This window comes from Bidens hawaiensis, unplaced genomic scaffold (genome assembly GCF_021521415.1).
Source record: "Bidens hawaiensis isolate Kalapana, Puna unplaced genomic scaffold, B.hawaiensis_p1.1 tig00034330_1, whole genome shotgun sequence".
Lineage (NCBI taxonomy): Eukaryota > Viridiplantae > Streptophyta > Magnoliopsida > Asterales > Asteraceae > Bidens > Bidens hawaiensis.
Genome location: NW_027495946.1, coordinates 1 through 21,781, shown reverse-complemented (window position 1 = coordinate 21,781; position 21,781 = coordinate 1). Strand labels below are relative to the sequence as shown.

Sequence of the window (21,781 nt, the reverse complement as noted above, 5' to 3'; positions counted from 1 at the left end):
TTACGTAAACGAATACGTCATGGATACGTTGCAGCATCTGATCGAAGAAGCAAAGCTTCGTACAGTGTGGTGGATGCTTTGTATATTCATCGTTACTTACTTCTTAACACGTACGTCACTTTCTCTATTCATTCGTTCTGAATTTTGATTTCGAATTAGGTTTTTTTGCCCTAATTGTTTGCATGTTGGATCATACGTACATGTTGTTTGAACGTAGGTTTAACTGATTGTATAATAAATGAACCGAACCGATCGATGAACTGCTCGTGAACTGTTAGGCAGGAAGTTCATTTCGCAAACCTTCAATATATAATATGCTCGTTTGCGTTTGTTTACATCAGTTTATGTTTGTTTGGGACTTTGGCCTAATTATTTGGATAATGAATTAAACACATTGTTAGATTGCTAAGTGAGCGAAGGTTTAACCGACTGTATGGTCTAGGGATGTAAACGAACCGAACGGATGAACTGTTCAGCCGGAAGTTTGTTTTGTGAAGTTTCGATAATGTTTTCGTTTACATCAGTTTACATTCATTAATGTTTGTTTATTTTTGTTCATTAAAGGTTTTTTTTTGCTCTAACTTTTTGGATAATGGATTAAACACGTCGTTAGATAGCTAAGTGAAGGCAAGGTTAACCAATCGTATCACCTAGGGCTGCAAACGAACCGAACCGATGAATTGTTCGGCCGGAAGTTTGTTTATGTTCGTTCGTTTAATTGTTTAACGAGCGCGAACTAAGGCCATGCTTGTTCAGTTAACGTTTGATAATGTGTTTGTTTGCATCCGTTTGTGTTCGTGAAGGTTTGTTTGTTTATGCTTGTTCGCTAAAGGTTTGTTTGCATCCGTTTGTGTTCGTTAAGGTCTGTTTGTTTATGCTTGTTCGTTAAAGTTTTTTAATACTTTGGGTATTGGACTATGCGCATCGTTATACTGCTAAGCGAATATAGGCTCTACCAATTGTAATTAGGGCTGTAACGAACCAAACCAATGAACTGTTCTGCCAGAAGTTCATTTATGTTCGTTCATTTGATAATTACGTTTGATAAACGAACGAACATGAACAAGGCATTTCATTTGATTAATTAAATGAATGGACACAAACTGAGTCCATGTTTGTTCAGTTGTGTTCGTAAACGTTTGATAATGTGTTCATTTACATTCCTTTATGTTCATTAATATTTGTTTATTTATGTTTGTTCATTAAAGATTTTCAATACTTGTTAATAACTTTTTTAATCTTATCATATTGATTAAAGCAAAATTATTAACTATAAAACGAAAATGGTATACGAGTATAATGTGATTAGTTTATATCTAAAATTAAATATGCATATGAAGGTTAAAACAATATCAACACAAACTTGGTAGCTGGGCCGAACCATTGACACTGATCGTTCTCGGTTAGCTAAATAAAATAAAGCATTGTTTGTGTTCATTTATGTTCGTTTTTTTGTGTCTATGAACTGTTCACGTACAAGTTCATTTTCTTAATGAACGTAGTCATGAACAAGAAATTTCGTTCAGTCAGTTGTTGGTGAACTGTTCGGTTCATTTGCAGTCCTAAGTTTATCTGAACATTCATGTTGATTGCTATGTTGCCTAATTTTTACAGATACCAGCAAATCAATGTGGATGAATGTTCCTATAGCAATTGCTCTAATATCAGGGCTTCATATTTTCGTTACCGAAGTCGAGTTTCATTGGAAGACTAGAAAACCTGATCAACAATCATACTTATCTCATTTAGAGAGAAAACAGTTATCTGTGAATGATTCTCGTCTATCGACATTGCCTCCACAATCTAAATGGAAGAGAAAGATTGATTCTCCAGTAGTTGAGGCTGCAATGGAGGATTTTGTTAATAAAATCTTGCAAGAATTTGTGCTGGATTTGTGGTATTCAAATATAACACCTGATAAGGAAGCACCACAGCTGATTCATGCAATTATTATGGATATTTTCGCAGAAATTTCGATACGAGTTAAAGACATAAACCTTGTTGACTTGCTAACCAGGTTGGTATGTGTTTTACTATATTGGTTGTTTGTTACGGTATAAACACTGTTGGTAAAATTTGAGCGTTAAAACACAAAAAATTAATTCGTCAAATTAACATATCAAAAGATTAATATGTAAAAAAACAAAATATTTACAAACGATGTTTATTTGGTCGGCAAACCCGGGCGGTGGTAAAATCCAAGCGTTGTTAGTCCCGGGCATTAAGCGGTAACTCGACACAAATTCAGTCGGTTTCGATTACGTTCGTTACGCAATCGAGCTAAAAAACGAAAAAAATTATGGTGGACTAATGGCCAGTTTGTTTGGGGTGGGGGGTGGGGGGGGGGGGCGGTTGGTAAACTTGTGCGTTAGTAAAACCAACCGTTGTCGGTCACAGGCGTTGAGGCACACTAATTCGGTCGGTTTCAAATAGCTTCGTTATAGCACCGAACCTAAAAGATTTTTTTTTAAATGTTGGTCGGTTTCCATTACTTTCTGAACTAAAGAAAACAAAAAAAAAATTAAAAAAAATCACAAAATACGGTGCCGCCAAGTGGCCTAACAGGGCACTTGCATCACCAAAGTTCTTGTTTCTATATAATAATAATAATAATAATAATAATAATAATAATAATAATAATAATAATAATAATAATAATAATAATAATAATAATAATTTTTTTTTTTTTTGCGGCACCAAAGTTCTTGTATTCAATTTTTTCAGGGATTTGGTTGATCTAGTAGGGGATCATTTAGAACTTTTTAGGAAAAATCAAGCTTCAATCGGGATAGAGGTTATGGTAACATTATCTTCTGAAGAACGAGACGAAAGATTGAAGCATCATCTAATGGCGTCTAACGAGCTGCATCCAGCTTTGATATCTTCAGAGAGTGAGTACAAGGTGTGAGTGGAGAGTTTTATACTTTTAATGTGAAATAGTTAATATAAAGAACTTATGATTAATGATTATAGATTTGTGAGTAATATATAATGGTGCTTAATATTGTAGTTTCTTAAACGGATTATGGGGGCGGTTCTGGCTGCAGTTCTTAGACCTCGTGAAGCCCAATGCCCTCTAGTTCGGTGCATTGTACGAGAGCTTTTAACTTGTTTGGTAATGCAGCCCGTTATGAGATTCGCAAGCCCTGGGTGAGTTTGTAAGGATTTATGTAATTATGTTTGACTTTGACTGCTTTGTTTTAACTTTTTAACAGTACTTCTATCTGATATGTTGTTATAGTTTTATCAATGAATTGATCGAGGGTCTTCTCCTCGCCAACGATAATAAAGGAAACGAGGCAGGTGACGATGATCAGTCGACTAATGTCACGGGTCAAAACCAGAACCATGAAAAAAGTCAAGATTTGGATGCTATGAAACGCGACTCTTCTAGTTGTCAAAAGAATAATACATTCAATGATCAAAATGGGACGGGTTCAAATTTAAATCCACCGGGACTCATAATTAGTGGGCCGGGTCAAGATGGACCGTTGACCCCACAATCCTTTGCGTGGGCACGGGGTCTTGAGGCTAAAACCCAAAGAAGAACAGAAGTCCTGCAGCCCGAAAATCTTGAAAATATGTGGACCAAAGGAAGAAATTACAAAAAGAAATCACAGAAGCAAAAAGATCATGCTGCAATAAATGAAAATGATCATCTGATGAAGATATCAAATTCTTCTGATATAATAGATGGAAAGAATTCTGATGTTTCTGATCAAAACCAAGCTGGTGGACCGATAATTTCTGAGTTTTATAGCGCGAATGCTAGTGGAGATAATGATGTACAGAACATAAATAATACTGGTTATGATCAAGTAACATGCACCGAAGGACAAGTTCCAAAGATCAGGTGCCGGGTAAGATTATTTTGAAGATCTTTAAATTGAACTTCAATTTTTTTTAATCTATGTGCATTTTACAGGTTCTAGGAGCATACTTTGAGAATCTTAATTCAAAATCATTTGCGGTCTATTCAATTGCAGTGACAGATGCCGATAACAAGACTTGGCGTGTGAAAAGAAGGTTGTGTTTCTAATCTTTAAATAACTAGTTTTCAATAATTAACCATCAAACTAATTACTTACTTTTAATAATTATTATGTTAGCAGGTATAGGAACTTTGAGAGACTGCATCGACATCTTAAAGCCATTCCAAATTACACATTACAGTTGCCTCCTAAACGAATATTCTCGTCTAGCACAGAGGACGCATTTGTTCATCAACGTTGTATACAGCTTGATAAATATCTTCAAGTATGGTCCTATATTTTTTTTAATAAAATTTTCGTAAACTTAAAATCTGTTGAATTAAAATTGAAAAAGTTTTGTTTTTGCAGGATCTTTTGTCTATAGCTAATATTGCTGAGCAACATGAAGTGTGGGACTTCTTAAGCATGTCTTCAAAGGTATTAGTTTGTGTATACATTAACTTATGCTAATATTCAAAACTGTAGTTCTAAAAGAAATTACCAATTGACCCCTGCAGAGTTACTGTTTTGGAAGGTCATCATCAGTTGTGAGAAAATTAGCAGGTATCTTATTAATCCAACAGTAGCAGGCTTTTTTTTTTTGCTGACATGGCATATTATTTGTCATTGTAATATATTGATATGTATTACCATGTGGCATTTTAATTCTGACCGAGACATTTAGTAGTTTCAAAGAAAAATCACCACATGAGCAATCTAACCATCTCAACTGGTTATAGTGAATGTGGACGAAGCGGTCGATGATATGGTACGCCAAATCAAAGGGGTTTCTGTTGGTTTAAAGAAGAAAGCTGTGGGCACAGGTTTTGAATCTTCCGCTTCATTTGCTAACAGAAACGTGTCATTTAAGGCTGATGAGCTAACTGATTCGGGTACAAAGCTAACTACCTCCAACAGTTTTTCTCACAATAAAGGAGGCGGGCCCGCTGCAAATATTCCGTCAACTTCTGGCCTTAAGGAAGATCCATTTGGTGTGCCAGCAGAGGTGATATTAGTTATCTCCATAATATAGTTTAATTTTGCGTTTGTATTATGTGTGTTAAATGGGCCGTGTTTGTGGATTGACATGAACATAACCGTCTAGCCCGGAATTTTATTTTATGCTATTTTTTGCATATTAATAGTCTAAACTCTAAAAGACTAAAATTACAAATTTTCATCAAGATGATACAATTGTAATGTAAAATAACTATTAAAAGGGCTTTGCTATACAAACACCACAAACACGTTATCCAGATCCCACTTATCCAGATCCCACTGATGTGTCATTAGGGTCATATGACATGCAAAAAATGGTCATATGGGTCGTATGAGGACCCGTACGAGAGCCCTTTTGCCAGATCACACGACCCATACAATCTGTTGACTGATATAACTGACAAAGTCCCATTTTCGCTTTATCATATGGCCCGTATCATGTGGAATCATACCTGGTGTACAGTTACCATCACCCTTTTAAAAAATAAGTATATGATTAAACAGTCAACCCACGAACCGTTCAGGTTAACCAAAACTTGACCAGTTTATTAGCTCTTGGTGTTAGCTCGACTCGAAACTGGCCCGAACCCGTTTAGAGTCTTTGTGGAATATTCACACCCATATTTATTATGTTGACATTTAAACCCTTTATGGAATTTTCATTTTCATTAAAGTTTATTATTTGTTTTCTGCATTTCTTTTTCCAGTGGACCCCAACTAATGTAAGTGTACCCTTGCTAAATTTGGTAGACAAGATATTTCAACTCAACAGAAGAGGCTGGTTAAGGTTTGCCATTCTGTTTATTTTATTTTGTTATAGCATCAAACATAGTTATTAAAAGCAATCATAGCGCACGCCTAGGCGCAACTTTTAGGCGAAGCGGTGGTTTCCCGCTTCATCATGCTGAAGGCGCATATCCAGGAGAAATTTCCGATCTTTTTTTTTACTTTTTCTGATCTTTTTTTGACTTTTTCTTATTTCTTTTTATAAAACAGTAACTGATTGATAAGAATCACCTAAAAAATAGGTCAACTTACGTAATTTACTCCAACATCATCGATAATTCTTGATTTTGTATTAAATTTGTTTTGTATATTCTAGCTAAGCTATATATATATATCATTATTTTAAAAGGTTTTATTTATCTTTTTGTATTTGTTAAATGCTTTTAATTGTTAATTGTATTGAATTTTAATTATATTTGGGAGTAATAACAGCTTTACATATCTATTACATTTATATTTTATTGATTTTGTTATTGCGCTTTTTTTGCGCCTAGGCCCTAGGCCTTGAGTGCACCTTGAGTGCACTTACCGCCTTTGATAACTATGGCATCAAACTCCAAACCCCAAATGATTAATATTTAAATTTTTTGTGTACGTTGCAGACGACAGGTTTTTTGGATATCGAAGCAAATCTTGCAACTAATGATGGAAGATGCAGTCGATGACTGTCTTTTACGACAAATCCATTTTCTCAGAAGTGATACTCTTGTTGCTCAAGGAATTCATTGGGTCCAAAATGTAAGTCAGTTACTAAACAGTTTTTTTGTACTTTAAAATGTTCACTAATTCGAAAATATACATTTTGTTAGATTCTTTGGCCTCAAGGCACATTTTTTCTGAAGTTGAGACAAAGTCGACCCGAGTCTTCTCAGTCAAACGAGAGTTCTTGTAAAGCACCGTCCGCTGGTAAAAACAATAAAGGGTCGTTCGAAGAGCAGCTAGAGGCTGCACGCAGAGCTAGCGATATCAAAAGCATGATATTAGGTAAATATGCAATGTTTTCTTTTCGGTTTTATTATTTTATTTTGTAAAAAACGTTAAATATTGTTCTTTAGAGGGAGCCCCGACGACGTTGGTCAGCTTGATCGGACAAAAACAATACAAGCGAAGTGCTTTAGACATTTATTATTTTAGCCAGGTAATTTATATATACTTTACGGCTTTTCTAACATATTCGTTTTGATTGTAAAAGGTGTGTAAAAATGTGTACATTTTGCAGTCGGTTGTATGTTTGAAGCAACTTGGGTACGGTTTACTTGAACTTGTGGTCATAACGGTTTTCCCTGAGTTGCGAGACATCATATCAGATGCTCACGAGAAGAAAAATGATCCAACGGTCTAGATATGCATATGCGCGACTCCTTTAGATCACAAGGTTTTGATGTTTAGATTTTGACAAAATGGTGGTTAAAGTTGTTGATTGGTATATAATTGTGGCAACATTATTTTGTTGATCATATTCCACATGTACACAAAAGTGTAGCAAGAATTTGTATAGATGTTTCACATGATACTATATATTCATGCTTATATACCATAGACCATAGATGGGATTGATTTTTGTTTTGCAAACCGGAGTGCTAAACATTCGAGATGTGATAACTTGACACCAGCCTCTTCTTGTAGACACTAACTCGTTTGGTCGTATACAACTCACTGGAGTCCTAATACGTTTAGGGATATGATAACTAAACACCAGCCCCTTCTTGTCGACACTAACTCGTCTGGGCCTATAAAACTCATATAGACGAATCCAATAGAGATCGCATGCCTGACAATAGCATGAAAATGCCAGCGTGCAGTTTGACCTTTTTATACGCCTCATGTAGGCCTACATGAGCCATATAGACCCTTATAGATCATATTGTATGATAACATATAGTTCATCACATATAGGTCCAATATGCCTCACATAGTTGTTCGTGGATGAACTATGTGTCTTGTATAGATGCAACTCAAATACGTCTATATCATGTGTATATTTAACGGTCAGTGACATCTAGCAAAAAGTTAAACATATACTACTCGATAGCCCCTATTCAAATCGCATAAAATTTATGGTGTGTAAATACAAAATGGTTGTGCCCGGTCACCTAGAGCTCACATTTAATATGTTATAAATCTTTTAGACCTCTGAAGTCAGAGTCTTTTTTTTATTTTTATTTGTAACTAGCTTTTATCTCCCGTATTACGAGGTTGATTTACATTATTCGTTTATTTTATTTATTGTACGAAAATTAATAATATACTTAGGATTTGATGATGGGGTTAGGTTCAAATAAGAAGTTTGATTTTCCTAAAAAGGTTAGGAATGAGGTATTTTAGTCTTAACACTTTAATATCAAAACTCATTTACTTTAATCTCAAAACCCACTTAAATTAATTTAAAAAACCCACTTACATCTTCACTCATCTCCTACAACCACCACCACTCCACCGCCCGCGCCACCACAACCGTCACCCACCGCCACCACCTCGCTGGAAAAGTCTATGGAAATTTCGTCGGAAAAATTCACCGGAAAAGTCGTCGGAAAGTTACCGGAAAACAATCACCGAGAAATTTCACCGGAAAATTCACCGAAAAGTCGCCGAAAAAAGTCACCGGAAAACGGCCACCAAAAAAACAAAATGAAAAACACTATTTAAAAAACACAATGTAAAAAACATAATGGAAAAAAACACTATAAAAAAAACACAATAATAAAAACACAATAAAAAAACACAATTGTATGACACAATGTAAAAAACACTATGAGAAAAAAAAAACAATGATAAATACAATTGTATAACACAATTTTGTAAAACACAATTTTGGACACAATACGTAAAAAACCCACTAATTTATTTTAAATTTTATATAACAATATGGTACTCATATAAAAGATAAAAAGACACTCGTTATTATGGTGAAATTGTTTTTCAATAAAAACGTCGTAAAAAAAGTTATGGAAGTTTTAAAATGATGGGGGAATTTGGCATGTGGAGAGAGAAAGTCAACAAATGTGATATTCCTTTTATGCCCTTCCTCTTATTTTCACACATGATTTCCACCTAAACTAATCTCAACCCTCCATGTTCAAAATCAATGGACAAGATTACTTCTCATACTTCCTACAAAAATTATATTTTCTATTATAACCTAAGCCTTTGATGATGATATGATTTCACAAATAAATAAGATGCTATGAGACCATTGACCTGCTTATTTTTTTTACTATAAAATTGTTTCTTAATTATAAATAATATCATTTTTTAAAAAATCAAATACTAACTTTAGTATATCCCTATTTTATAGGATTTTCATATTTTGTGAGATTAATTTTTAACTTAATGTTATAACCCGTTTAAGGGTTATCTGGGTTTGGTATGACCTATATTCTTGAATTCGGATCAAATACATAAAAAGTCTTTAAAACAATCTGATGACTTGAGATATTTGAATATTTAAGATTTATAAGATTATAAATATTTCGTTTGGTAAAGATATTTCGTTTATATATATTTAAGATTTATAAGATTATAAATATTTAAATATCATTAAATCATCTATGTCTATGTGAATAATATTCAAAGCAAAATATCAAAACCTTATCCTAAAAAATCAATAAAATATTCCACGAAAGAAAAAGCGAAACCGTGGGCCACAAAACCAACATGCCCCCAATAATAATCCACTACACTACAACTCTCTTCCCATGCATCTCACCATACACGTTTCCCAATCCCAACGAAATCCGACAATCACCATCAGATCCAACGGCCAGAATCACAGCCTTCACCATAACAAAAACAACCATCACTCACTTTAACCTAATCACTCAACTGAATCGCATGCATTAAAAATATCTCATTCTTATCCAAATAAATAGACTCTTTATTAAATATCTTCCATCACTCTGAAGCAAATTCAGTTATTATATACATATACTACTGAGTTTGTATTGTAGAAGAAGATAATGATGATAATACGATCAGTTCCGTTTCAATCTCCACCGTTAACTCCGAAGATGAATCCAACGATATGCTGTGCGTCGAGAAACCATGCGTATATACCGAAGCTTGAGCCGTTTAGTCGAAGCAAGCTCGATAGAATCGTGAAGGATCCTCCGTTGATTCAGAAATCCGAAAACGAGTTAGCAGGTAGTACTAGTACTCTATAATTAATCACTAATTAGTTTTGTTAATCAGATAGATGTGTGTAGGTTTTGATATATTGGATCGTTAATAACCATACGTGTTTAGTTTATAATAATTAGGTTTTGTTAATGAAATTGATGTGTTCCTGCTAGCTGATTAATCCTAAAAACTGCAATTGTACAGTCGATTATTAATTTGTTATAGATCAGTTTTTTTTTTTTTTTTTTTTTTTTTTTGGTAATTAGGTTTTGTTAATGAAATTGATGTGTTACTGCTCTCTGTAATCGCTAATCATACTTTTTAGTTGTAGTTGTCGATATTGAATCGTTAATAAGCCTAAAAACTACTTGAGCCGATCGATTATATGTCGGTTTTGAGGTTTTGTTTCGTTTCTAATAAGCATTAAGCATGAAAACTAGTCTCCGCTATGTAGCTCAGTTGGTTAAGGGGGCGTAAGACTTGGAACAATAACCTAGAGGTAGTCGGTTTGAAACCGATCCTAAGCGCCAATCATCTTGCCACGGAGTGAGGCTGAGTTACCTCTCACGTGGTGGGTCTGGGACGGTCTGGCGTGGGACGGTTTGCGTGTCCAGAACAACACGTTTTGGAACAATAAGCATGAAAACTACTGGTCTATGTAATTGCCAATTGATTTTTTATATATTTAATTGGAATATGTGTGCCTGCTGACTGATTAAGCTTAAAAACTAATGGATCCAATCGAGTATGGATCAGTTGTGTTTATTTTCTAATAATAATTAGGTTTTTGAATCAGTTCATTGCTTTTGTAGTTCTAGTTGTTGATATTGAATCGTTAATAAGTATATGTGTTCATGCTTTGCTTTTTAATCAGATAGTTGTGTTCCTGCTGATTAAGCCTAAACACTTCCGGATCCAATCGATTATAGATCGGTTCTGCTTTGTTTTTGATAATTAGGTTTTTTTTAAACAGATAGATGTGTTCCTGCTCACTGATTTAAGACTAAAAACTGCCTAATATAGTTGATTATAGAACAATTTTGTTTCGTTTTGTTTCTAATAGTTAGGGTGTTTTAATCAGATTACTGTTCAACGCTGGAAGGAGATCCGTCGTATAGCTGCTGGAGAGCGTATTTTGAGCTCAAAGAACTCGAGGTAATGCTAATATTACCATAATATCAACCGTATGATCTCAAATCAATCAAACGTTAAACGAGCCGAGTCCAAGCTCGTAACATGTTTTCTGGCTCGCTTTGAGTTACAAGAGCTCGAGCGTGGCTTGTTTCGTGCTCTTTTTATAAAGCTTGAACTCAGCTCGTTTTGACTTACGAGAGCTCGAGCTCGGGTTCGTCTTGTTTTTTTGTTATAATAGTTAATTGATATATGCTTTTAATTATTTTTATATATTTTGAGAAAACCTTGAGTGAGCCTAAGCTCGGCTCGAACTTGTTTAGTACTTAAACAAGGCAAAGCTAGTTCAAGCTACGCTTTGCAGTGTGAAATTAATACATAAACAAGGCTAATTAAGGCTCGATGAGCCTAAACGAGCATCCCATACAAGGCTCGAGCTCAGGCTAGATAACTAAGTAGGCTTTATTTAAGGCTTGGCTTCTGCTCGTTTCGAGCTTTTTATCGGTCCGTTCGAATAACTCACGAGCGCCTCGTTTAGAGATTTTTACAAAGTTTCGTAGTGACTGATTTTCGGTTACACGTATGAACAGAAAGAGGCGCCAAAGGAAGAGGTGGAGAGAGTGATAATCGAATCCGGAGGCGTAAAATCCTTGATCGGATGTTTACACGGTATATCAGAAATCCACAAGGCAAAAAAGGAGCTACAAAACGGATCAAACATGAATTGTACATGTTCGGAGAACACACCCGCTGTTAAAGCCGGAAGCACATGTCCAATACCCGACGGGCTGCCAAAGAGTCATGAAGAGATGGAGGAAGAAGAGAAAGAGAAAATGCCAGACTCTCCGTTCACAAGATTACTTCGCGCGAAAGGAAGGTTTCCAGCATGGTACTCCCCTGCTCCTGACCACGAAACATGATATCGAAAATCGGTTAATTAGGTTATAGCAGAAGAAATATATTTAGTTATGTTTATGATGATTGTGGTGAGTAGCATGGTATGTATATAACTTGATGAAAGTTTTGTTCAGCATATTACTTGTTCCTTTTTATGTATAATAGTTCTTGTGTATAACAAACTTTGGTGTAAAACACACGTTGTATCAATAAGTGGTTAACTAATAGTTGGCCCAAAAGATTTTTGCTCGTACTAATCAACCTATTCTAATAAAATAAAATAAATGTGTATATTTGTTATGTTTTGATTAATTCTCACAATTTTTTCTCTACAAAACTAATATATGCTATAAATCAATAATTATTCACTTTCATTTTACACTATATTTATATAATATCTATATATTTTTATAAATATAAATATTAACATATTATTTTACTGTATATTTCAAAATACTTGGTGAATTTCAAAAATCAACAACAGATTATGTTTCTCAAATGAAAATTGTTTCGGGTTTTTTGTAGAACTTAAATTTGATTTTATGGGTCAAAAGTTGGTTTAGATTGTTTGATACAAGTTAACTACATTTATGTATTAAAGTTATAATTTTAAACATGATTTGCGTTTCAAATTTATTTTTAAAGGCATTTTTTGAAATAATCAAAAGGTTCAGGATTTGGCAAACTAACTATATTTCCCTCAACTATTAAAATTTAAGAAAAATTGCGAACACTTTCGACATGCCACCCCATGCCTATTAATGTTTCTAACTTTTATCAAATTTGAAATATTTATGTTAGCATTAATTCTTCTTTCAATGGTGATCAACGTTGTATGGGAAACATGTCATGCAAAACTATGTTCAAATGAAACAAAATATTCACAAAATTGAATGGATTAACATATTATTTTTTATGTTGTCATTATGACAAAGTCGAGAGGCCTTCTGAAACTTATTAAATTTTTTTTCATGATGTAGCATAGAAAAACATATTTTTTTAAGAACATCCATTGTTACAATTTAATGTTCTACTTTCCTTTGATGGATAGTGCATTGATAAATATATCAATAAAAGTAACGTTCTTTTTGTATTTAGGCTGAGTGGTTAGAACTACTATGTATGGGAAGTCTTATTTTCGAAATTGGTTCATAACCAAAATTCTTTCAATTATACATATATGACACCGAGAATGAATTTTTCAATAGAAAGAAGCATTCTTGGGTACGTTTTTGCACGGATATTTTTTTTATTAAGTTCATTTAAAAAAAATCATTTTGTGATATAAATAAAATCAATTTATGTACACATTGTATAGATACAAGCATTGATGTAATACATTTTTTTCATATGCGTTATGTAATTATTTATTTTACTTATAATTTTATAATTTGACTTATCTCGTATGTGACACGGGCTCTAAAACTAGTTATATTTATACCTTATTCGGCTCAAATATTTCAAGCCTAAATGTTGATCGGTGCTAAAAACTGCACGTATAACCCAAAACATCTGGGAGAAGGGACGAACCAAGGCTTTAATCCCGGGTTTGAACTCGACACGGGCCGAGGGCTTACGAATTCCATCCGGTTCTCGTGCATCAGGGGGTACAGTCTAACGGCGGTCGAGGAGTTAACCTTGGACATAGCCTCGAAATGGTAGTTTACACGTGAGATTCTCTACTTCTCCAAAAAAAAAAAAAAAGTAGATCAGCAATCTAAGAGCACCGTACCCTTACGATGTTAGAAAATACACTAGACATCTCGTGATGACTAGTAAATAAGATATTGTAGTGCTCCAGTATTGGCACATTAAAATATCGTTAGACGTTAGTTGTCCGCTCCACTATGAGAGATGAGAGTAGATAAGAGTCGACGCTCTTAGGTGTTGTAGAAAGTCCTATAAATATCGCTATTGAGAGAGTAAAATGGTCAGTTTAACATAATATATCATTTTTTTTTTGCAAATGAAGCTTAAAACAATAACTATGCAACAATGCTTTTTATACACACCTACAACAACATGGCATGTTAGTGCGGGAGACTTAATTGAGCATTGAATATAACGGCATCTGATGGAGAGAGAATGAGAAAGGTTGAGAGGGATGTAAATTACATATTTGGTTCAATACAAGTGTCAAAATCGCACAACGATCATAATATATAATTTAGCTAATATTCAACTTAAACCAATATAAATATATTCAATTTTTGCAAGTGAAGCTAGAATAAAAAACAACTATGCAACAATGTTCTTTCATATACACCTCCTACAAACAACATGACTAATTAGCAAGCCTCTAAACTAACCTTGTGCCAACAACTATCCTTCTCATTTCAAGAAATCTTGAATTGAAGTTGTCGGCTCGATCCAAAAATCAAAACAAACGAATCCTCGATACCCAACACGTTACTCGTTGATTATCAGTTATAGTTAGCGGCTCGAGCTCACATAATCGTGTTTCTTCGTATTACGTTGATCCCTGTCGTTTGTTTGTTTATGTTTCAAGAAAACCATCATTCTAAATGAACAATAATGTTCGTGCTCTTGTCGGTTTCCTTTCCATGAAGTTGTTGTGTGCATGTCGTTAACAAGGATTTTGCTGCCCGTAGCTTAGCAGCATCTTCTCGGAATTGTGCAACTATCGCTACCGCGCTTCGTAGCTTATCACTGTTTTCTTCATTTCGGGCCTTTAACATGTCGTTTTCCTCCTGCCATATTTTCAGCATTTAGCATATGTTTTTAGCAATTTGTTAAGAAAAATAAAATAAAAATCTTAAACCTTAATTTTCGCAAGCGGAAGGCGAGGATCATGCTGTCCCAACAATTTCTTTACTTCGTCTTCGAGCCCACACACCTTTATCTTGCGATCCTCGTTTTCGATCTACAAAAGTTCAAACTTTTATATGTGTGTTTTTAAGCTCGACTTGTAAACAAGTCAACTAAATAGTCGACAAACCTTGAAGGTTTCGTTTTCGGTTATGAGTAACTGTTTTTGGTGATTTATTTTCTCAACCTCTTGTTTTAGTTCCTCATTCTTCAACCGTTGACTTTCAGCTTCTCCTTTGACCAGGTCAACCTTAAATATTCGACAAAAGAGAACATTATTTGTCAACTTATATTAAAGGGTAATTAAATTTTGAAACTCAATCAATAAATGTTTAAAAAATTTAAAAAGGATTTCATAATGCCAAAAATACCTGGTTTTCCAGTAAATTCATGGTAGATTCCAACTCTTCCACCGACTTCTCATAAAGTTTCAACTTCTCTTGATCATAACGCTTACTGGTTTCACACGCCTATTTTTTCATTTTTCAATTTGCAGAAAATGTTAATAAAGCATATAGTCATTAAGTTTATGCTAATTAATAATTAAAAAAAAACGCACCGTTTGCAAAGCACCAATATCTGCATCATTTTCTAGCAAGATCAAACCTTTAAAGTGCTGATCTACATACGAAACAACAAACTTTTCTTTAAACTTCTCAAAAACCGAATAAACATGAATTTTCTCCTTCTCAAGATCATTATTATCGGAAGCCGCTTGTTCTAGTCTTGATAATATAATAAATAGCTCCATTTCTTTTGCGTTAATCGCTTGATTCTGGAGGTTAATTTCTGTCACACCCCGAAAATCTTAACTTAACACAGCGGAAGTCTTAACTTAAGTCGTTCGGGTTATGACAGATGCCGATAGCCAACAATAATAGACAATTAATAATAAAAGCATCATCTTTTATTATAAGAAAATATTTTACAAAATCAGAGTTTATTACACGTGCTAATGCACGGTTTACAACACTTCACTTTTGTTCAAACATCCCACGCTCTCGTTTCCATGCCACCTCGAAATCTTCACTTTCCTGCAAAGCATATTTAAATAATATTTGGGTCAACATGAATGTTGGTGAGTTATTCCCGAGAAAAAAAAAAACTTATTGTATAAATATAGACAATTCATATATAAGCAACACATGAATATAATGGTGTACGGCCATTATACTCCCAACAATACCGATCTTTACACGGTACAACACAATAACGAAACCCGCATTTTTACCCTTAAGCACAAAAAGCGTTAGTTGTAAACTAGCTAAGAATACAACGCGTGTATGACTACCAATTTGATAACTCGAAACGTACCATACTCGAAATATTCCCACTTTTAACCCAACGCGAATGGAAATGGGGGGCGTCACCCCGATTTTACTATAATTTATTGGTATCAGAGCCAATAGTTATAGAGAATTAGAAAATATAAAGTTTTCTAAACTATAACGGTATGTTCAAACACGCGCTCCTTTCCCGCCTCTCGAAACGAAAAGGTAACAAAGATATATATATAATTGATTATTACTAACTTGAATTAATACGCTTATTCAAATGACGAACTCTGTGGCGATCGTATCCGACTCCGACTCTAGTAGCAGCGGTACTCCACTATCACCGGTGGAGTGGCGTCCGGTGATTGCATCAGGAGATGCCGGGTCTACTTCGGGAGCTGCACCCTTGAGGGTGTACACCCGAAAAAGGACCAGGGCAAACCGTGATGCATCGCTGTCATTGCACTCCCATTGGCTGTGATCCCACCCCCTCCACCACCGCCTCCCGCACCGGAGCCCGTGGTCGAGGAACCCTCCGATCACCAGGTACTTATGGTTCTTCTTGCCAAGTTCTCAGCTTACGAGAACATCGTTCATACCATGGTGGACCGCGTACTTGCTATCGAGCATAAACAAGGTCTTGATGACCAAACCCGTGATGTGATGCACCAACTTGTGAACGAACTGAGGAATCAGGGACTGATGACAGAAGCCAGGGTAGGAGTTCTCGAGATGAGGAATGGCATGATAGAGCCATGCGTAGGCTACTTGATGAGCCTTCACTAGACGTAGTATGGTGTTTTGGGTAATATGTCTATTATGGTAGTTGTGATGTAACTTAACTTTGAAACATGTTGTCTTTTGTGTGGTTGTGGTAGGAACTAGAAACTATGGTGGGTGACCAAGGTGTAAGTAAGTACACCTAATTTTGGTATTTTGGTATATTATAAAATCCCACTCTTTGATGATTATATTTATGTTTGTATTATTAATGATGTTATTTAATCCCTTACAACTTATAAAAATATCACTTTTTCCAAAACTAACCAAAATTATATTTTTCTAAAAAGAACATGGCGCCAAAAACAAGACGATCCACTAATAATCAAGCAACCGGATTACCTTCCTCTCAAGACGACTTAGCTCAGCTAATCGCTCAACATGTAAATACGACACTTGAGCAACATGAGGCTAATCGCAACGCAAGCCAAAACCCCCTAAATACAACTAATACTTCAAATGGAGAAGCACCTAGAACCGAAAATCTAAACGAAAACCCCTCAGGTACGCGGGTGCTCATACAAAACTTTCCAAGGTTGCGGACCGAAAGAATTTACCGGTGCCGAAGGACCTTTGGAAATTATCCGGTGGATCGAGAAAATGGAATCTGTAATGAAAATCAGTGATTGCACTCCTCTCGAACGGATAAAATACGGAGTGTGCTCATTCCGTGATGAGGCACTCGAGTGGTGGAACTCCATAATTCAAAATCTTGGAGAAGATGCCGCTTACCGTCTAACCTGGGAAGAACTAAAAGAAATGTTGTTAAAGGAGTACTGTCCTCGAAACGAACTTCAGAAAATCGAATACGAATTCTGGCAGTTAAAGATGGAAGGTGCTGACATTGGAGGATATACTTCCCGATTCAACGCTTTGGCACGGCTGGTACCCCGACTGGTTACGCCTGAATATGCAAGAATCGAGAGGTACATTTGGGGCTTAGCTCCCGAGATCCGAGAATTGGTTACCTCCTCCAAACCAACCACTATCCAGTCAGCCCGAGAGCTGGCAAAATCTTTAACTGATAATGCAATTCGTATGGGAACTCTGAAAGACTCCGGTAAGAAAGCGACTACCGCCGAACCTGAACGAAAAACAGTTACCGAAAATCAGAAAACCGGAGAACTCAAACGAAAGTGGAATGGTAACTCAGGAGGACAGTTCAAACGAAACCAAGGAGCACGAAGAATGTTTGCAGCAAACGCAAGAGGATCAGGACAAGGATCCACTTGTAACAGGTGTGGAAAGAGTCACAATGGGGAATGTTGGAAATGTCAGAAGTGTAATCGATTTGGACACCAGACTCAGTACTGTTTCAGTAAGGACTCTCAGTCCGGTTCAGGAAGCCGAACTTTCGAATGTTTCGAATGCGGTGTCATCGGACATTTCGAATGCGGTAGTCACCGGTACGTTTCTCGTTAATAATCATTATGCTTATGTACTATTTGATACTGGAGCAGATTTAAGCTTTGTTTCTGACCAATTCGAACCACTTCTCGGTATTGAACCAAGCAAGTTAGACAATAATTACTCAATAGAATTAGCCAACGGGAAGCTAATTGAAACCAGTAAAATTGTCCGAAACTGCAATATTCTGTTAGAAAACCTTAGGTTTCCAATCGATCTTCTACCCGTAGAGTTAGGCAGTTTTGATATAGTAGTAGGAATGGATTGGTTATCCAAAAATGGTGCTGAAATCATATGCTCCGAAAAGCTAGTTCGTTTACCAACCCCAACCGGTCAATTTCTGAGCATTCGAGGTGACCAGAGTAACACCGAGTTAAAACTCTCTAGTATCACAAAAACTCGCAAAATGTTAAGGAAAGGATGTCCTGCTTTTCTTGTCAATGTAGTCGACACAAAGGCTAAAGAGCGAAAGATAGAGGATATTCCTGTAGTACGGGATTTTCCAGAAGTTTTCCCGGAAGACTTGCCTGGATTACCTCCTCAGCGTCAAGTCGAATTCAGAATCGATCTGGTTCAAGATGCCGCTCCGATAGCTCGATCTCCATACAGATTAGCACCATCGGAAATGCAGGAGTTATCTAATCAGCTCCAGGAATTACTAAACAAAGGATTCATAAGACCAAGTTTCTCACCTTGGGGAGCTCCAGTCTTATTTGTGAAAAAGAAGGACGATTCTTTTCGAATGTGGATCGATTACAGAGAACTGAACAAACTTACTATTAAGAATCGGTACCCACTACCGAGAATTGATGATTTGTTTGATCAGTTGCAAGGATCAAGCTATTACTCAAAAATTGACTTGCGGTCCGGGTATCATCAGTTACGTGTTGCAGAAGAGGATATTCCTAAAACCGCTTTCAGAACTCGTTATGGCCATTATGAATTCCTGGTCATGCCTTTTGGCCTAACGAATGCACCGGCTGTGTTCATGGATCTTATGAACAGAGTTTGTAAGCCATACTTGGATAAATTCGTGATAGTATTCATCGATGACATACTTATCTACACACGAACCAAGAAAGAACATGAACAACACTTAAAACTGATTTTAGAATTGCTAAAAGAAGAGAAGTTATATGCCAAATTTTCCAAGTGCGATTTCTGGCTTCGAGAAGTCCACTTTTTATGGCATGTAATCAATGAGAATGGTATCCTAGTTGATCCAACAAAAGTTGAAGCAATTAAGAATTGGGAGACACCAAGATCACCCACTGGGAGTGCGACAATTTTTAGGATTAGCTGGCTACTATCGTAGATTCATTGAAAATTTTTCTTCTATAGCTCAACCCTTAACCCAATTAACCCAAAAAGACAAGAAATATGAGTGGACAGAAAAACAAGAAGGAGCCTTCCAATTGCTTAAACAAAAGTTGTGTAGTGCACCAATCTTGTCCTTACCAGAAGGTACCAATGGATTTGTAGTATATTGTGATGCGTCTCGCTTAGGTCTTGGCTGTGTGCTTATGCAACAAGACAAGGTGATAGCATACGCGTCCAGACAACTCAAGGTGCATGAAAAGAACTATGCGACGCATGATTTGGAATTGGGAGCTGTTGTGTTTGCTCTTAAGATTTGGAGGCATTATCTGTATGGAACCAAATGTACAATATTTACTGATCACAAGAGTCTCCAGCATATCTTTGATCAGAAGGAGCTAAATATGAGGCAACGTCGATGGGTAGAATTACTCAATGATTACGACTGTGAGATTCGTTACCACAAAGGTAGAATGTTGTGGCTGATGCGTTGAGTCGAAAGGAAAGAGAAAAGCCTCTGCGTGTTCGTGCATTAGGGTTGACGATTCAAACGAGTCTTACTACTCGAATTCGTGATGCACAGCGTGAAGCCTTGAAACCGCAAAATGTAAGGTTTGAGAAATTGCGAGGACTTGAAAATGAATTTGTCACAAAGTCTGATGGGACACTATACCTACTTGATCGAGTTTGGGTACCACTCTATGGAAATCTGCGTAATCTTGTTCTAGACGAAGCGCATAAGTCTGGATATTCAATCCACCCAGGATCAACCAAGATGTATAAAGATCTCCAAGAACATTATTGGTGGCCTAACTTGAAAAGAGACATAGCTGTGTATGTCAGCAAGTGCCTGACATGTTCCAAAGTGAAAGCTGAACATAGAAGACCGCCTGGACTACTGCAACAACCAGAGATCCCTCAGTGGAAATGGGATAATATTACCATGGACTTCATAACCAAACTGCCAGTTACGCCGCGAAGTTATAATGCGATTTGGGTAATTGTGTATAGATTAACTAAATCCGCTCATTTTATACCCATTAGAGAAAAAGACAGAATGGAGAAGTTAACTCAGCTGTATCTGAAAGAGATCGTAGCCAAACATGGAATACCGGTCTCAATCATTTCTGACAGAGATGGTCGATTTGTTTCTCGTTTTTGGCAATCTCTTCACGAATCCCTAGGAACTCGCTTAGATATGAGCACCGCCTATCACCCCCAGACAGACGGTCTTAGCGAGATAACTATCCAAACATTGGAAGACATGCTGCGAGCCTGTATCATTGATTTCGGAAGTAGTTGGGATACTTATCTGCATTTAGCTGAATTCTCCTATAATAACAGCTGCCACTCCAGTATTAAGGCTGCACCGTTTGAAGCTTTGTACGGAAGAAAATCTCGATCTCCTCTTTGTTGGGCAGAAGTCGGAGAAAAGCAACTTACAGGTCCTGAAATTGTCCAAGAGACCACCGACAGAGTCTTTCAAATCAAGGGTAGGTTAAAAGCTGCAGCCGACAGACAGAAAAGTTATGCGGATAATCGCAGGAGACAGTTGGAATTCCAGGTAGGAGACCAAGTGTTACTAAAGGTATCACCTTGGAAAGGCATAGTCAGATTCGGTAAAAGAGGAAAACTTAGCCCACGATACGTTGGACCGTTCAAAATCACCGAACGAGTAGGGTCGGTAGCCTATCGACTCGACCTACCTTCAGAACTCAGTGGAATACACGACGTGTTTCACATATCCAATCTGAAGAAATATCTATCTGACGAATCGCTGATTGTTCCTATTGAAGATATAAGGGTTGATGATAAGCTTCGATTTGTAGAAGAACCTGTTGAAGTCATGGACTGGAAAATCCAGAAGCTAAGGCGTAACAGGATTAAGCTTGTCAAGGTCCGCTGGAATTCAAGACTTGGTCCCGAGTTCAGGTGGGAACGTCAGGATCAAATGAAGGCAAAATACCATCACCTCTTCCCAGAAGAAACCGAAACCAGCACTACATCCTAAATTTCGGGACGAAATTTCTAAAAGGATGGGTGAGTGTGACAACCGCCAAAAATTAGACTAATCTGGTAATTATCTTAACCGTAATCGCGTATTAATTAGTAAAATAAATACATAGGAATAATATTTTTAGCCAAAGTTTTTGATTTTAGTTGAATTTTAAAATATGGAACCCGAAAAAGTTCAATTTTGTCGTGTAGCTGACACTGTACAGATTGACACCGGGTAATGTCTCAAAACAGATAAATTCATAAACGTGTCAAGAT

General features: G+C 36.3%; 4 protein-coding genes across 4 annotated transcripts; 3 read left to right on the top strand and 1 right to left on the bottom strand.

Annotated features, from left to right (window-relative positions):
- On the top strand, nucleotides 1-7,189 carry LOC143586123 (uncharacterized). The gene is made up of 16 exons (XM_077067736.1): nucleotides 1-110; nucleotides 1,615-2,017; nucleotides 2,725-2,902; nucleotides 3,011-3,150; nucleotides 3,242-3,860; nucleotides 3,926-4,026; nucleotides 4,110-4,257; nucleotides 4,341-4,409; nucleotides 4,490-4,535; nucleotides 4,712-5,003; nucleotides 5,536-5,560; nucleotides 5,678-5,757; nucleotides 6,359-6,494; nucleotides 6,566-6,740; nucleotides 6,812-6,894; nucleotides 6,976-7,189. Exons 1-16 carry the CDS (start codon nucleotides 20-22, stop codon nucleotides 7,096-7,098), a joined length of 2,709 nt encoding a protein of 902 aa, XP_076923851.1. The 5' UTR covers nucleotides 1-19; the 3' UTR covers nucleotides 7,099-7,189.
- A 2,526-nt stretch (nucleotides 7,190-9,715) lies between these two features.
- Nucleotides 9,716-11,983, top strand: LOC143586131 (CCG-binding protein 1-like). The gene is made up of 3 exons (XM_077067742.1): nucleotides 9,716-9,896; nucleotides 10,954-11,027; nucleotides 11,594-11,983. The coding sequence occupies exons 1-3, from the start codon at nucleotides 9,716-9,718 to the stop codon at nucleotides 11,921-11,923; spliced, it is 585 nt and encodes a 194-aa protein (XP_076923857.1). The 3' UTR covers nucleotides 11,924-11,983.
- Nucleotides 11,984-14,416: 2,433 nt separating this feature from the next.
- Nucleotides 14,417-15,480, bottom strand: LOC143586122 (uncharacterized). The gene is made up of 4 exons (XM_077067735.1): nucleotides 15,289-15,480; nucleotides 15,101-15,199; nucleotides 14,860-14,979; nucleotides 14,417-14,611 (listed from the first exon to the last, which is right to left on the bottom strand). Exons 1-4 carry the CDS (start codon nucleotides 15,478-15,480, stop codon nucleotides 14,417-14,419), a joined length of 606 nt encoding a protein of 201 aa, XP_076923850.1.
- A 2,444-nt stretch (nucleotides 15,481-17,924) lies between these two features.
- LOC143586130 (uncharacterized) lies at nucleotides 17,925-21,518 on the top strand. The gene is made up of 2 exons (XM_077067741.1): nucleotides 17,925-18,761; nucleotides 19,980-21,518. Exons 1-2 carry the CDS (start codon nucleotides 17,925-17,927, stop codon nucleotides 21,516-21,518), a joined length of 2,376 nt encoding a protein of 791 aa, XP_076923856.1.
- The last annotated feature ends 263 nt before the right edge of the window (nucleotides 21,519-21,781 follow it).